The sequence below is a fragment of the Cygnus atratus genome, chromosome 4 (genome assembly GCF_013377495.2).
Source record: "Cygnus atratus isolate AKBS03 ecotype Queensland, Australia chromosome 4, CAtr_DNAZoo_HiC_assembly, whole genome shotgun sequence".
In the NCBI taxonomy this organism is placed as follows: Eukaryota; Metazoa; Chordata; class Aves; order Anseriformes; family Anatidae; genus Cygnus; species Cygnus atratus.
The window spans coordinates 24,561,418-24,577,130 of record NC_066365.1 but is presented as its reverse complement, the minus strand read 5'-3'; the positions used below and the strand labels follow the sequence as shown (position 1 = coordinate 24,577,130).

At 36.1% G+C, this 15,713-nt stretch overlaps 1 protein-coding gene across 1 annotated transcript in view; it reads right to left on the bottom strand.

Annotated features, from left to right (window-relative positions):
- GLRA3 (glycine receptor alpha 3) overlaps nt 1-15,713 on the bottom strand; it is a gene marked incomplete at its 5' end in the record, with an annotated part of 64,793 nt that overhangs the window by 30,547 nt on the left and 18,533 nt on the right. Inside the window, 2 exons of the mRNA XM_035557920.2 lie at nt 6,531-6,613; nt 9,081-9,304. Of these exons, the coding sequence (XP_035413813.2) occupies nt 6,531-6,613; nt 9,081-9,304 (307 nt within the window). The remainder of the gene's footprint in view (nt 1-6,530; nt 6,614-9,080; nt 9,305-15,713) is intronic.

The window sequence follows — 15,713 nt, the reverse complement described above, 5'->3', positions numbered from 1 at the left end:
CACACGAATGGCATGAAACAGCCAAACCGAGTACCTAGTATCTAGCAATTTTGTACAAGAGAGTTTGGTTTGACTCGAGGTTTCATTTTTACGTTTCTCTTATCCGAGTGATTTGTCTAAATTCCATTCTCATTTTTTAATGTTTAGTAAGTACAAGTCCAAGACTAACATTGGATTTATCCAGCAAACAGAGCAGTTATGTAGGCGTCCAGCTGAGGAAAGAAATACAATCATGTTGACTGGAGTAGTTTCAAAGTTCTTCTATTAGGCATCCCAGCAGAGTCTCTCCAGGACAGGCTGCCTGTGGATTGCTATGCAAAGAACATGGCAGAGAATTGTGGCCTAAATTCTAAGCAACATATCATGGGGAGGATTTGACAGGTCTAATGAGTCTGGCTGCAGTTTGGGGTTAGAATAAATTCTTCTAAAATGCATTACCCACTAAGAATATTAGCTTCAGAAATCAGCTGTTTTATTGATAAATTTATTTTTTTATATTCCCCATTTATTGATAAATTTATTGACTAAATTTATGCTGAAGCACCAAGAAAGCAGGATTTTATTCTATGTACAGAAGTACAGTATGGAGCTGCTTTCCAAAGGGACCGCCCCTTGCATTGCCCTCTAAGTGAGGGGTCTGGAGCACAAGTCTTATGAGGAGCGGCTGACAGAGCTGGGGCTGTTTAGTCTGGAGAAGAGAAGGCTCAGGAGAGACCTCTTTGCATTCTACAGCTTCCTGAAGGGAGGTTGTGATGAGGAGGGTTTTGGCCTCTTCTCTCAGATAACTAATGACAGGACTCGAGGAAATGGTCACAAGTTGCGCCTGGGGAGATTTAGATTAGATATCAGGAAAAACATTTTCTCTCAAAGAGTGGTCAGGCACTGGAATGGCCTGACCAGGGTGGTGGTGGAGTCACCATCCCTTGCGGTGTTCAAGAAGCACCTGGATAAGGTGCTATGAGATATGATTTAGTAGCTTAGTGGGTAGTATTGGTGTTAGGAGAACGGTTGGACTAGATGATCTTGTAGGTCCTTTCCAACCTTATGCTTCTGTTTCTGTGTTTCTAAATCACTCTGATGGATCTCTCCCTTTAGAGTGACAGGTTTATCCTTAGCCTTTTGGAGAAGAGCAGCATTTCGGGTCCAGACCCCTCCCACCTCCCTCAAATCTAACATATGCTGATGCCTGTAGATTTTCAGGTGTCACTTTTATATTAATTTCCCTGGGTTCAGCAGCAGTTGTACAGTTGCTACTGCTCTTTCATCCTATGTTGGTTGGGAACTGAGGACTACAGTTCTTTGTATCTGTGTGTGAGGTCTCACTTCAGATATATGCAATTGTTCGAGTCACCCTTCTGTAGAGTAGAAACCATGGGATGAGTTGTTGACAGCTTTTGTGCTACTGAAATGGGAAAGAGAGAAGCGAAACGGTTTTTGCACTCAGGTATAGGCAAGCATTGACCTAGTGTGTCCATAATTACTCTCACTCAGGTACACGCCCTAGGTTCCCTGGCAGATGAGAAATACAGTCCAGGTCTGTTACCCATCTTCTGTGCTCTTGTGGGAAGGGAACAATGTGTGCATCATTTCCCATGATGCAGATCTGCCAGTTGCCTGCCTACAGATCTTTTCATTTCAACAATCTCTGTCCCACCAATTTAGAGACTGGGAGGAAAGAAACTGTAATGTTCTGGTAATAGCATTATGTAGTATAGAGTGAATTTCCTCTAAAATCCAGAAGACTGGGAGATGATTGCTTAGAAAGACTAAAAAGCCCCCATAAATCAAAAGGGGGGAAAAAGGCCATTCTTTTATATATTAAAAGTAAAAGAGACAAAGCATCAAAACAAAATGATGAAGTAATCAGGAGCTTTTTCCCTTACATATGCTGCTGCTTTTCATAGTATATTTCTTCCTTTGTGATTGATTTAGTCTTTTAATGGTACTAGTGTTTGAAAATTTAGGAATATTGAATTTCAGATAAAGTTGTAATTGTAATACAATATGTATATATATAATTGTAATATATGAATAAATGAATGCTATGAGATAAAAACAAAGCCTAAAAAGGGCATGACAACAAGCTCTAGCACATGAAAGAAAAACATTTCTTTCCTGGGAGATAGGTCACAGAAATAAATATGTATCTAGTTGACATTTCTTTGTATCTTATTCAAGCAGAATAAAACTAAAATTATCTCACATGCCTATAGGCTGCTCCAGCATAAACCATAGAAATGTAGAAGGGATTATTTCATATCTACATTTTCATTTGCTTCTTTTCAAAGATACAAAAGCAGCTCATTCTAGTTTCTCAGAAATCATTTGGTAAAATAAATCCTTTTGAAATAGAAGACATTTCCACTTAAATACTGTTCAGCCACTTCATGATGTAAATGAAGGGGCAAATACAGCTGCAAATATTGACCTTGGAAAAACCATTATGAGAGCTAGTTAAAATTAAAAATATCATTTGTGGAAAAAAGCTATACATGAATTTTCCACTTAGGGCTTTCTGTGCTGGAGCAACAGTATCAGTATTGATGGAAAGTATCTAGTACTGAACAAAATTATTATTTTATAGCAGAGGTAAAACCTATGATTTGTCCTTTACAAGTAGTGGTCAGCCTTTCTTTGCAACCTTGACTGGTGGTAAGATGACAAAGAAAAGGTAAGTGATTTGTTAGAAACAATCCAATTTGTTTTATGTCACATGCAGGAGCATGACTTGTAAGACCAGACAGTTTAAAGAAACTCTGAAATTAATAGGCATTATAAATTCATAATTTTACCAAATCCTGCCCAATGTGGCACACGTTGGAAAGGACAGTAATGATGTTCACTTTCAAAAGAAACATCTGGAAGCATGGCTGCTGCTGTTTTGCTCCTGCTACTATTTTAGTTTTTGCAAAACAGCCTGATGATCAGATCATTCACTCCAGATAAGAGAAGTATGTTCTCGGTTTTGAAACCCACATCTTCTACTTCCCTGGACAGGGCGTAAGCCAGGGTATTTGTTTCATCTTCCTGTTTAAGTTGTCTCACTCTGCACCAAAGAATGTAGGACAGAGCCACAGGAGAGTATGACGCTGTGAAATCTAGAAAGGAGAGAAGTCTAGAAATCTAGAATGAGATTTTTGTATGGCTTTACACTCTCAGGGTTATTTCAGTTCTTTCCTCAGGAGATTTGATATGAAGCATGAGAAATTGCTAAATGCACCCATCTTCCTAATTTTTTCTTCCTCTTTTAAAGAGGATTGGATGCCTGTTCTTAGCCAACTGCTCTGGAATGTGGGTGTTCATTTCATCCTTTTCTAAGTTTTGGAAATTGGTCAGAGTTCAGGCTCAAGTTTAGCATTTTTTAACTTAGCTACTCTCCTGCCCAGCATGAAGATATTTTTTGTAACTCCTCCAAGGTATTTGATTCCCTTCCTGTACTTCCTGTATAGGGAAACCATTTTGGGGTAGATGACTTCCTTCTCTTAAAGGTCTTGGAGCTTGGAAGTTGTGTCATTGTGTCTGCTTTCTTTGGATCTGTCCCAAAGCTATTTCTCTCAGTTTCAGGGAACTGTTGTCTTGTTCTTGCAATCCTAACAGGTTATTCTGCTAGCAGACATGTAGGTATAGTCAGAGCTCCCACATACTGCAAAATTTTCTGCAACAGGCCAGTTAATTTGGTCATAGTCCCTATTTTTCAACGTCTGGAGTTACAGGTAACAGGACAAGGTGATATGAAGGAAGTTTTATTACTTACAACTTCCTTTTGATATCAGATTTGAGCTTTCTCTGAAACTGGAAGATTTTGAATATCTCAAAATGAAGCATGTATCTGTGTTTTGTTCAGCCCTTCTTTTGCAAGCATTGCCTCTCTGTACTATCTGAATGTGCAGCAGGGAATTTACTCCCACTGAACTAGATGATTAAAAACAAGACTTTGGTAAAAAATGTTCTGCTGGAAAACACTGTAGAACATCTACAGTGCTATTCAACTAATCAGTATTGCTTCCCTGTGGTACAGTTTGTGGGAATTATGAGCTCCTGCAATGTTTCTATAAAGGAAAACAAATGCCTGTTTCTTCAAGAATGCTCAGTTGTTATACAACCTGTGCTCACATGGACTGAAAGAGGGGAGTACAGCTGAGTTTTATGAAGTTGTTAAAGTAACAATTTTTAAACACATTTAAAAATATATGTATATATACTTTCTTCTTCAAATACTGTGATACCTTCTGTTTGAAGCATAATTATATGGAGTGAATATACCTGTCATTTCTATGTACTCTGATACAACCACCTCATATTAACCTCTTATTTAGTCACATTATTAGTAGAATTAGCAGCTTGGATAGACTGTGGAGTTTTGCTTAAATGCTGAATATATAATATTGCCCTAAGTACCTTGACATTTGCAACAAATAACCATTGCTCAATTGTTGTCAAGAAAATTTCTGCTGTCAGATCAGCCATTGTCCTCATATTGAAAGCCTGCTTTGTAATATTACCATCTGTCCATTGTAATGAAAGAGAGAGCTGACTTCATACCCACCCTGCAATTTTTTGTAAAAGCATACTATTACCCGTACAACAAACAGTTCTGACATACTGACTGATAAATAATTACTTCCCACTTCACTTAGATACTTAGAACACTTAGCGTTCCAACTAAAAAAAAAAAAAAAAGAAAAAAGCAAGGCATACTTTAATCAAATTATGTATGTTGTGTTTTTGTTCTCTCTCTATATAACAATAAATGTTATAATGTATTCCAAATAATCCAGTATGTTCTTTCTATATGCAGAAAATTCTTTTCTGAAGTACTTTACTTGTTGGTCCTAAAACTATAAAACTAGATCTCACATTACAATGGGTCCTTAATATTTACCTGTTCTTCCTCCTGTCATTTATTTTCACAAACTCCAGAATATTTCAAAGAATGCTTTATTTTATTTTATTTTATTTTATTTTATTATTTATTTTATTTCATTTTATTTTATTTTATTTCATTTTATTTTATTTTTGTTCTTCACACCATTGGGAGGATCATTCTGCTAGGAACCTCTTCCAAACTCCTGTCATTTTAGGGGAAAAGGCATTTCATATCACAAGGAAAATAAAAATTTAATGCATATCTGTGCCTTCCTCCTCATACCTCCTTTTAGTTCAGATCCTAGCATCAGCCAGAACATTTGACTTTGTGTTTTTTTCTGTGCGTGTGTGACTTGAAATGGCATAGCTGCTGTGCACTTTTCATCCTGTTTTCTTTTCTAAGGGAAATATCAATGTGGGTGGTAAGTAAAATATATGAGGGATTGAATTATCAAATACTAATTTTGTTTCACATAAAAAGTGTTGTTATTAACTGTAAGATAATTCTGCAAAGCCTGTCTTCTCTAATCTATTTTTTTACCTTCCCTTTGGTCTCCTCAGGATATTTGTATATAATGCAAAATAAGGCTTTATGAAGAGATTGTTTAAAACACATGGAGTTATATATATATATTTTTTCCATCGAAATTCTGGTGTAACACCTGATTTAGGCAAACCATCAGTCCTTCCATGTTTTAGAAGACCACCAGGTCTTCTGTGTTTTGTTTGGTATTTTCAATGTTAACCTAACTGTGCTACTACATGTCACTTTAAGTCCCAGCAGTCTTCTGAAGATTCTAGAAGTTTTTCCAGTGTTATGGCTGGTGGTGATGCCATGCTCACTTTTGATCTCTAGGTGGAATAAGAATAAGTATGGACTTATTCTTCCTCTTACCCCAAGGGCTCTGCAGCCCTTCCAAGATCTTCCACTGATCCAAGTTGCTGCTCCAGTTGAGGGGTTGAAGGCTGTTTAAGTGGCATACCCTATGCAGCATCATGATTGCATGTATATATATAAAAAACTGTAGAAAGTGTACATATGGTGTAACCTTCTACAGTTCTCCCTTGCAGTAAACTCTTTCCCTAATCCCTTCTAGGTTGATCAGGTAAAAATTACCTAGCTATAGCATGTAGACATGTTGAAGAAGTGGGGTAGGAATCTGAAGAGCAGGGACTTAATATAAATTATTGTTTCCACTTTTTAACTACACCAAGTTATTATGAATTTCAGGATATTCACGTAAATCACATAAAACACTTCCTTAAATTACTCTCATGTTTCCTTTATGCTCTCCCATATTACAGTCTGTGTGTGTGTGTGAATGCAAGGGAGACTTCATGGTGAATCACAATATGCATAAATGTTGCATAAATGTTGCATAAATGTAAATTCTGGCACTGGGTACTTTAGTTTAGTAGTACCATTAAATTTACATGAAACTGACGATTGTCAATAGAAGTGAGGATGAAAGGATCTCTTTCCTTGAAAATTATCTATGTATCACAGATTAAAACAGGTGATTCAGTTTTGAAAGGTTGTTCTTTCACCATTACAAGGAGTCTTCTTACCCCCTGCATAGTTGTTGTAAACTCTAGAAAAGTATTTATATACTTTTAAGTATATAAATAAGTAATAAATGTAAGTATACATTACTCAAACTTACAGCTTTCCAGCTGCATTATACATGTTTGCACATCCATCGGAAAATTTTTGAGATCCATTGGACAGGACAGTATTAAAGTCAATCTGAAAAAAAATAATAAATTAAAAATATACCACAAAGATGCCATAGAATTGCACAGGAAGACTGCATCAGTGCATCAAAACATGAGAAGTCATTAGAAATAGAAGAAAACAGTTTTTCATTAGAAAGCTCTCAAGAGGGATTTATATTAGCTGAACAAATTTTACTCTCTCGGTCTAGCATGACAACAAAGCAGAAAAAACAGAAAGACAGAACTTGTTACAGGCCTTCAGAAAAACACTATCCAGTAGGGTTGCCTAAGTTAGGTCTAGAGGAATGCAACAACAGCATACTTTTTTGGTGCTACCATAGAATTATTGTACTGTTACATTATTTCAAATCCTTTGCATAAAATTTACCCAGATTTGCAAGAATTTTATAACAGATGTCAGCTGCAAATCATGCTGGTAAATAATTTATATGTTATTGTCCCAAAATAAGGTGCTTAAATTGTCAACACAAAGGCTTAAGATAACATTTTGTGATATTGGTGGTAGACTGAAATATGCCTGTAATTTTGAAACACAGCTGTTTTACGTTAGCCATGACATTTTCTGTGAAATGCTTTACAAACTATAGGAAAAAAAAAAAGCATTTTTACATTTTATATCAAGAAAATAACTTATCTTTAAAGTGGTAATTCTCAGAGGAATGAGAAAGAAGAACATATGAGGTAAAGTCATGTATTTCCCCTCACTGGGCATGTCTAAGTATCCATTCAGGGTCATGACTGTACCTTTCTTCTTGCCAGAGAACGGCTTGCAAGAAAATTTTGCCCCACATTCATTTATCAGTACAGTAGGTAGTATACTCCCTGGTGGACTTGATTTTGGCTCCTTACATATGAGGCTTTCCTAAAATGGCAGTGCTCTAATTCTTTTCTCTTAAACCTGAATGGCCTGGTTTTGGCATTGAGAGCTAGATGGAAGTGGGCATTAGGTGGCAAGTATAGCTGTATATTTCTCTCTCACTGCATTTTTTTCCTTCTATGAAGCTTTTTCTGTTTCTTTGTTGCTATAACTTTTGTTCATCCTGCCAGTGACAGAGCTAGAGGGGGAGAGTCAGAGGAGGGAACCCAAACCCTGGCCTTATTTCCATGCTGTTAAAAACAGTTCCAAATGTAAAATCAGACAGGTAAGCTACTGACACAGCAAGCCATTCCAGAGAAGAGGAACCTGGGCTCTGTACAAAAAGCAGATTTAGGAATTTTTATTTTTCTTTTCTTTCAATATCAGCTCTTTAGGAATTATCAGGTCTCCCCTAATCAAAAGCTTAACTGACTCAAATTCACATAATTCCTGCTTCAGGAACTGCAATAGTTCTTAATTAAATCATAGCAACATAAACATTCTGTCTCCACAAGAATCTGGCATCTGCTAGCTTCACAGTCAATGTTTGCTTTTATAATTGTAATATTATAATGGTTTTGTCCCCATTTCATGAGACTGTGAACTTGGTCAGAGTTCTATTGAAGTTGCTATCCAAACTTGCTTCAGTTGAGTGCTTGTGACTGTACTCTGTGTGGTGTATGTATTCGGAGGGAGTAGAACAAGGAGGAAGAGCCTTGCCACTGATAAATTTATGCAAGTCACAAACATTTTTTGTCCTGTTGTACAAATTGTTTTGCAGACTCCTGATGTCTCTTCAAAAAAAAGTTCAATTACCCATTACTGCAATATCATAAATCATAGCAAAATGCTAAGTGGAAAAGAGAGAGATTTATTTCAAAAATTGTAACATTTTGTTCAAGTTGGTCACTGTATTAATGCAAAATCTGTATCATGACTATAGGCCTTAGTATACCTATATTGAATGCATCTCTCATTAGATCACATTTTTGAAGTTATTTGTAAGAATGATGTTAAAACTGTTACAGCCTACAGGATTAGAACAACTGTTTTTTATCAATACTTAGATGTGATTGCTGCTTACAGCTTCTTAAAACTTTTCAAAAGTTTACTTTCCACTTTCCTCTCCGCCTCCAGAAGTAAGTGAACTATTCTTTAAATCTCATGCTTCCTCAAACAGGTCATGTTTCCACATCGGAGTGCAACTGCAATATCCAAAAAGGTGAAAAATAAATTGGATTCTATGATATTCAAGGGTACAGCATATGAAACTCATACACAGGCCAGGTCAATTATAATACTCCAGGTATATTTGCTTTCTGCAAGTGTCCGAGCTCTGTATCTGTACTTTAAAATGGGAATGATAATTTTCTTATTTATTGATAATTTTCTTATTTATATGATAATTTTTCTTATTTTCTTCTTACTTTACTAAGTACATATCTAATGAAGGATCACTTTGGCATTTAAAATAATTAATAATGATGATGACATTCAGTATTCAAAATTCAATGTACTTTAGTAATAATTCTGTGTGCCTAGAACTGAAAATATCTGTTAACAATTCTAAGATACACTTTTGAGCTTCTACCTGAAAAAAATCCCTTGATTAGAGACTCACCTGATGGAATAAAGTACATTTCCATTTTTGAAAATTCTCAGCAACTTATTATCTGTTGTAACTTCATGAAAGTTGGCACCTTTTTCATTAGCAAAGAACAAATCAGGTTTCCAAATTGAATCCAGCATGGATGGATCTAAGTCTAAAGAGTCATCTGGATATTCACTGTATGCAAGTCGTGGATCATTCCAATTCTGGCGGAGAAAGATGTTCACTCGGTAATCCTGAATGAAAGAGAAAACACGCAAAGCTTTATCAAGCATAGGGATTTAGCTTTTATTTCATTTCTTAGCCATGTAATCCCCTGTCCATCTGTGTATGACAAAAGAATTACTTAGCTGAATGCCAGCATGATACCTATTTGTATTAGTGGGGACACAGTGGATAAGAATAATTTCAGGGCAATTGAAAAAATCCCAAAATAAGGAAATCCAACCTCTGCATACAGTCCATATAGTTCCATATACCTCTATTCCTACAGTAGCACGGTCTTGAGATAGAAATCAGAGAAACATACAGAGTTTTATGACATTACCTTTTTCTGCTCAACTTCCCTCTCTGAGGCAGTGAAAGTCTGTCCTGCGGTAAGGGAACCTCAATTCACTTCTTTCTTCTCTCTCTAATCCTTACATATTTTAGACATACCACTTAGTCTTTCTGTGCTTCAATTCCCTATTGAAAAATTCTGTAAGTACTATTTTGCCATACAGCTGTATGAGAAGGACACACTTGTTCCTCCTCTGTTGGAATCTGGTACAGATTTTGTAACTGCTTATGATACATTAGTTTAGGTAGAAGTGTAGTCACCTTTATTGCCACAGTCAATCCTATTTTAATTAAGGGTGTTTTTACCAAAAAGATGAGCAGAGTGCTTTAAACTTCTGTAAGTCACAGGGAGTTGTATACACTCTCTGTCAGAGATGATGTATTTCTGTCTGGACACATTATTAAAAATTTGCCATTCCAAAAGATAAAAATATTTGTTCTGGGAGAAAATGAATATTAGCATATAATTAAATTACATCAAGAACAGACAGAATTGAGATGCTGTGCATAAGATCATAGAGCCTATGCTTTTAATGGTCATACTATGATTTTCCTCCTTATTTGCACTACTGCATTAGTGAAATAAGATGAAAATAAAATATAAACTAAGACCTTGTTAGGTGCAGAGGAGAAATGGGAGCTGGCTCTCAGAGCTAGTTTGACAAAAACAAAACAAAACAAAACAAAAACAAACAAAACTTTTAAAAGGGAACATTTTGAGGCAGAATCAGAAATGAAGAAGTATTCTGGACTAAGCAATTCAATTTGGCCAATAACAATGGGTAACAGGTATTAGTAGTTAGAGTAACTAGTAACCCCGTTTGTGTAAGTAGGGTATCACTGAAATTCCAGTATGGTATAATTATTTTGTCTTAAAACTTGGAATAAGTAGTCATACAGCTGTGAGATTTATGCCAACAGACATAATGAAGGACAACAGGTACCTCAGTATACAGCATTTGCTCTTGGGGAATTGTTCTTTATATCTTCAGCATCCTGCTGTTGTGGTCAGTTTAATTATTCAGCTTGAATAAGGATAGCCAAATATGCTAATAACATGTTTACCAAGAATTTGTTGCTTGATAATGAGATAATACTGCATATCATATAGAGAAATTCCCAGTAGAGAATTTTATATTCTTATATTCTTATAAATAAAGACAAAGCCAGTAATTAGAAAACCACACCTAGAAAATGAAATTCATTCAGATTATTGTTTTCAGCAGATATGGAAAAGATTTGTTAAACAGTTTATAATTGTTATTGTTGTTATTATTAGTATTTTGTTAATTCATTTTAATCCCCCTTTCAGAAAGGGACTGAAAGAAATTTTGCTTCTCAAGAGCCATGAAAAATCCCTAAAAGAAGCTATTGGTATTTTTCTTAATATGCACTATGGCATGATGAAAACACAGAGAGAGATTTTTACTTTGCAGATATAGAAGTAAGCTTCTCTTTGCTCTCTTAGCTCTAAACCTGGGCTACTGGGTGTGAGCACTGCAGCTTTTAGGAAGACTTCATCTGCACTTCAGCCAAACCCAGCATGTACTTTTTAATGTATACAACCTGAAATAGTTTGCAGGTTATTTTACTTTTCTTTCTTGAGCATAATTAACTAATGAATAATATTATTTATACAGTAAGGAGCCTCTCATAAATGTAATACAGGTCGATGTAAATGCATAGCAGGAAGTTGAAATGAAAGTGGAAAATGGAGGAAAACAAATGGATGAATTTCCTTTAAGTCACCTTAAGCTATTCTATATTTCAATTTGCCTAAACTGAGTCAAAGTATATGGGTTTAAATTGCTTCTAACTCTTAGGATGAAAAAAAAAAATCCCAGTTAAATTGTACTGAAGCAATTTTTCATTATTCTCTCACCTGAGAAGTCTGCCTTAAAATGGCTCTCAATATTCATTACAAAAAAAAATTAAAAATAAAAAATCCTAATCTGTAAAAGGAAAGAGATACACATTCATTGACTCAGCTTATAATTACACCTTGTGAGCTCAAGGCTTACCTGCTTTAAACAAGTAGGATCTTTTGATGCCAATACGGAGAACAGAATTAAACTGACAGAACTGATTTGTTTTCCTACACGAGAATTACTATACCTGCGTGCTACTTGCCCAGACTCAACTAACTCAGCTCTGTGCTGGGAAGGTTCCTCTGCAGGGATAGAAAAATCATCATTTAAGCTGTGGCAGCATCCATAGCCACTACTACAACCTCAAGCTGCTATCGTCTACACGGCTGCTGTGCTCTGCTTCTGCAGAATGAGGCTTATTTATGGGTCTACACTTGTTCCACTGTCATTCAAAACCCTTAGTCACAGAGTGAACTTTCTTAGGGGGTCAGGATTCAATAAAATCAGCATTGGGGCATGGTGAACTTCAATTCAAGTCCAATAAAAATCTGCCGGGAAAAATACTTGAGGAGTTTCTAGTGAAATCATGAAAGTCACATAGAGTGTAGATGTATTTGCTGAAGTCTAAAATATAAAGTTATGTTCATTCTGTTTCTATCGAATTACAGGGAACACATAAAGACTTTTTGGAACGTATTTGTACTAATTTTATTAACTACATGTATTGTATGTGTTTGAAAATCAACCATGAACAAGGACCCATATTTGTAGGTTATATACATGTGCAGAGTGATAGCCCCCAATGGTTAGATTTCTCCCTTTCTAGGTTTCTACATCTGTTGCTATCAGTTCAATTTTACATAATGCTGGAAGAGCTTTTTGCACAGGGTGGAGTGCTTTGGAATTTACTTTGTTACACTAAATGCTGAATTTGATCTTCAGTACCAAAATTATGACAAATGTAACAGACAGAGCTGTTCACCTGCAGTGAAAGGAGGGCAGAATGCGAAGGAACTGCTAAAGGCATGGGGGAGCAGGAATGAGTTAAGTGATTTAAATAGATGTTACGAGGGAGACGAATCAATATCAGGAAAAATAAGACCCAGGGGAATCTTTGCCTAAAAATGTAACCAATGTTTTGAAGAAGCAACTCAAAAGAAGCATAATTTTGTAACCAGAGCATGCTATTTGTTTTATTGGATTTGTGGATCACCCCACAGGGAATAAGACTGTTTGGTCAAACGGTTATGTGTGTGTTTGCAACAGGCTAATTACAAGCCCTTAGCAATTTTGCCATTTATTATTCTGTTCTTGATGTAATACTGTGGTTAAACAAAAAAAAAAAAAAAAAGGCCAGATTAATTCCACCACTTGTGTATAAAATGCAAAACAAAGCAGAAAAAATGGTTATTTTCTGAAACAGGAGTGCTACTCTCTTCAGTACAGTACTGAACTTGTTGCCACCATTGGAGAGTGAAAACATATTAGCTTTTTTATTTTGCAGTTTCTAATATGAGCTTTTCTTGTGTAACATATGGTCTCCTGGCTTGAAGGACGATTTTGCTTTTTGTTATACTGATACAAATGTGGTACAGTATGGGGATCTGATGGATACAGGTTTTTTGTTATAGATGTCTTCTCTCTTAAGTTTACTTTCTCCTTCCTACTAATGTACATGGCAAGCTAGTAAACTAGTATATTACAGAATACATCAGCTGTTTTAATTCTTACTGGTGAGATTTTGTAAAGTTGCTGTATTAGTCTCTGAAATGCATGCAACTTGTCATGCATTTTATTGTTGCTTTGATTAGTAGAATTAAACAGGGTGCCCTGTAGTGTACTAGGACTATGTGGTAATAGCATCTTTCCATTTTAAATTTGTTAACCAGCCAAAAGCACTGTGGCTGCACCTTAGGTAACCTAATTACTTTGGGTAAATTGATAGAGTGTCCTCATTTTTCCTTTGCATACCTGGAAATTTCAGACTGGACAAAAAACCTATTCAGCTAATGATTTCAATATGTCTTTGATGAAATTTCTCAAGTACAGAAACTCAAATATTTAAATTTAAGTAAACCTCTCAAATCAGTAGGTCATTTTGCATGTAGGTTACCACTTTCACTGCAAAATCAGAGAAGACCCCTCTCACTGACATCTGAGAAATGTAAATATTGCATGTATTAAATCTGAAGGATCTCCCTGTCTTTTCTCCTGCTTAATAGTTGAAATTCCATGATTACCAAGATTATTTATGGTGCAGCCTCATCTGTAGACATGTTGAAAAAAAAAAAAGAATAAGTAAGAGAATGTTAAGAGAATAATGATATAGGACTGGACTGGATAGCCAGTTCTTTGAGGGGAGACAGGAAAGTTTGATTTCTTTAAACTGCCAATGTAAAGACAAACAGAGGACTCACTTGCCATCCATAAATGTATTGAAGGGTAAATACTAGAGGGGGAAATCTGTTTGAATATAAGGGCAAGAACATCCTTTACAATAAATACATTTAGAATGGACTGAAATGGCTCACACTTTATCTTATCATGCTAATAAACATTGGTGATCTTTTCACTGACATGATTTATTATTGCAAATACCCTTTGCTATTTTTCTTAGGTCTTTCCGTTATTACAGGTCTGAACTGCAACAAGGCTACTAGCAATCTATGGCTGTATGGCAGTTCAATTAGTGAGTGAAAAAAAAATTGCAACTGACTCCATGCTCCACCACTAACTGTAACCCATTAATCTGTCAGAGATTTACTATAGCAGCTAAAGAGAAATTAACTGTGATTTAAATTGATCGCTGAGTACTTAACTTTAATTGACATGTCAAATCTGTGTCAGAGTAACAAGATCTGACTAATGCTAAACATCTCTGAGAACATGCTTTTCTGTACTGAATAGCTGCAGGGCATTCATTACAAGAAGCAATGTAGATATGCTGTTGATTATGATAAAGGGTTTGTCTGACTCACTGAATCTTCTTGATGATTGGTCCTGGAATAATTCCATGGTGGAAGCTCTCTTTCCAGAACTGAATTTGGTATTGGATAAAACAAAGGATGGTGTTACTGCTTTTACCACAGAGAACCCTTCTACCACAGAGAACGTTTCTGGAAGTAACTGGTACTTCCTCACTTTCTTAATAAGACGCAGCTTGGTGAAGTTTCCAGCACTGTAGGATTTCTCCCTCAGAACGAAATGTCTTCATCAATGGGCCTTAGAAGGAAGCCTTCCTCTTGCAGTTTTTCTTTCTAAGCCTGTGACTCTTCTGATTGTGCTATATAAGGAGAAATATGCAGTTCCTTACACAAAGAGATGCAGAGCTTTCCTGTCTACTCCTCCCGCAAGCTAGGTGGCTAAGCAATTTGTTGGCAATTTGAGCCCTTGCAGGCTGAGGATGAGCAGTAAGGCCTATCTGTTCTTGGATAAAAACTCTAATCCTATGGTTGTTTGAAAATGGTGGGTGCTCTTACCCCCTCCATTAAGTAGGACAGGCCAGATGGTTTGGGGATTTGGGTGAGGGCTAACTTGCCTCTGATCTCAGGAAGCTTTAGGAAATTATTTGAGCTGTTCAGAGAAGATTGTTGATAGATTTTGGGTGAAGAGCTATCTCTATCTCCATCCATGGGTGTATAAAAGCAGATTTTAGGCTGTTCTTTAAAATTTTTAATTTTAAAAGAAGTGTTTTACTGGGTTTTCTTCTTTTCTTACACCCAAAACTAAGTGGTTGGTGTCCTGTGAATAGTTTTCTTAAAGTTTTGTTAATTTTGTCTAATTTCTTTGCAAAGTTTGGCTCCAATAACTGCCCAGCAGCACTCTTATTAAGTCAATAGAACTAAAACTCATTTGCTAAAGAACTAGATGAAACTAGGACTTTGAAATTACTACCTACAGTATCAGAGCTCTCAGATTCCCCTTCAAAATTAAAGTTCAGACTTCAGTGAATAAGTATGTACACTACTAGTGCACCAAATGCTCTTTCTAGGTTTGTCACCTGCTTTCACAGTCTTGGATTCTGAAGTGATAAGTGTTCAGCTAATGCATGGGACAGATGAATGTAGCTTGCTTGCTTTTCTGCTGGGTTGAATATCTCATTCATCACCATGGCTCATGGTTTGGAGTATAAGAACTGTTCTGTCAGTACTTTAGTTCAGTCTTTTCCTTACTGAAAGTATGGGTCATTTACAGCATGCTTATTAATAGAGCTTTCAAC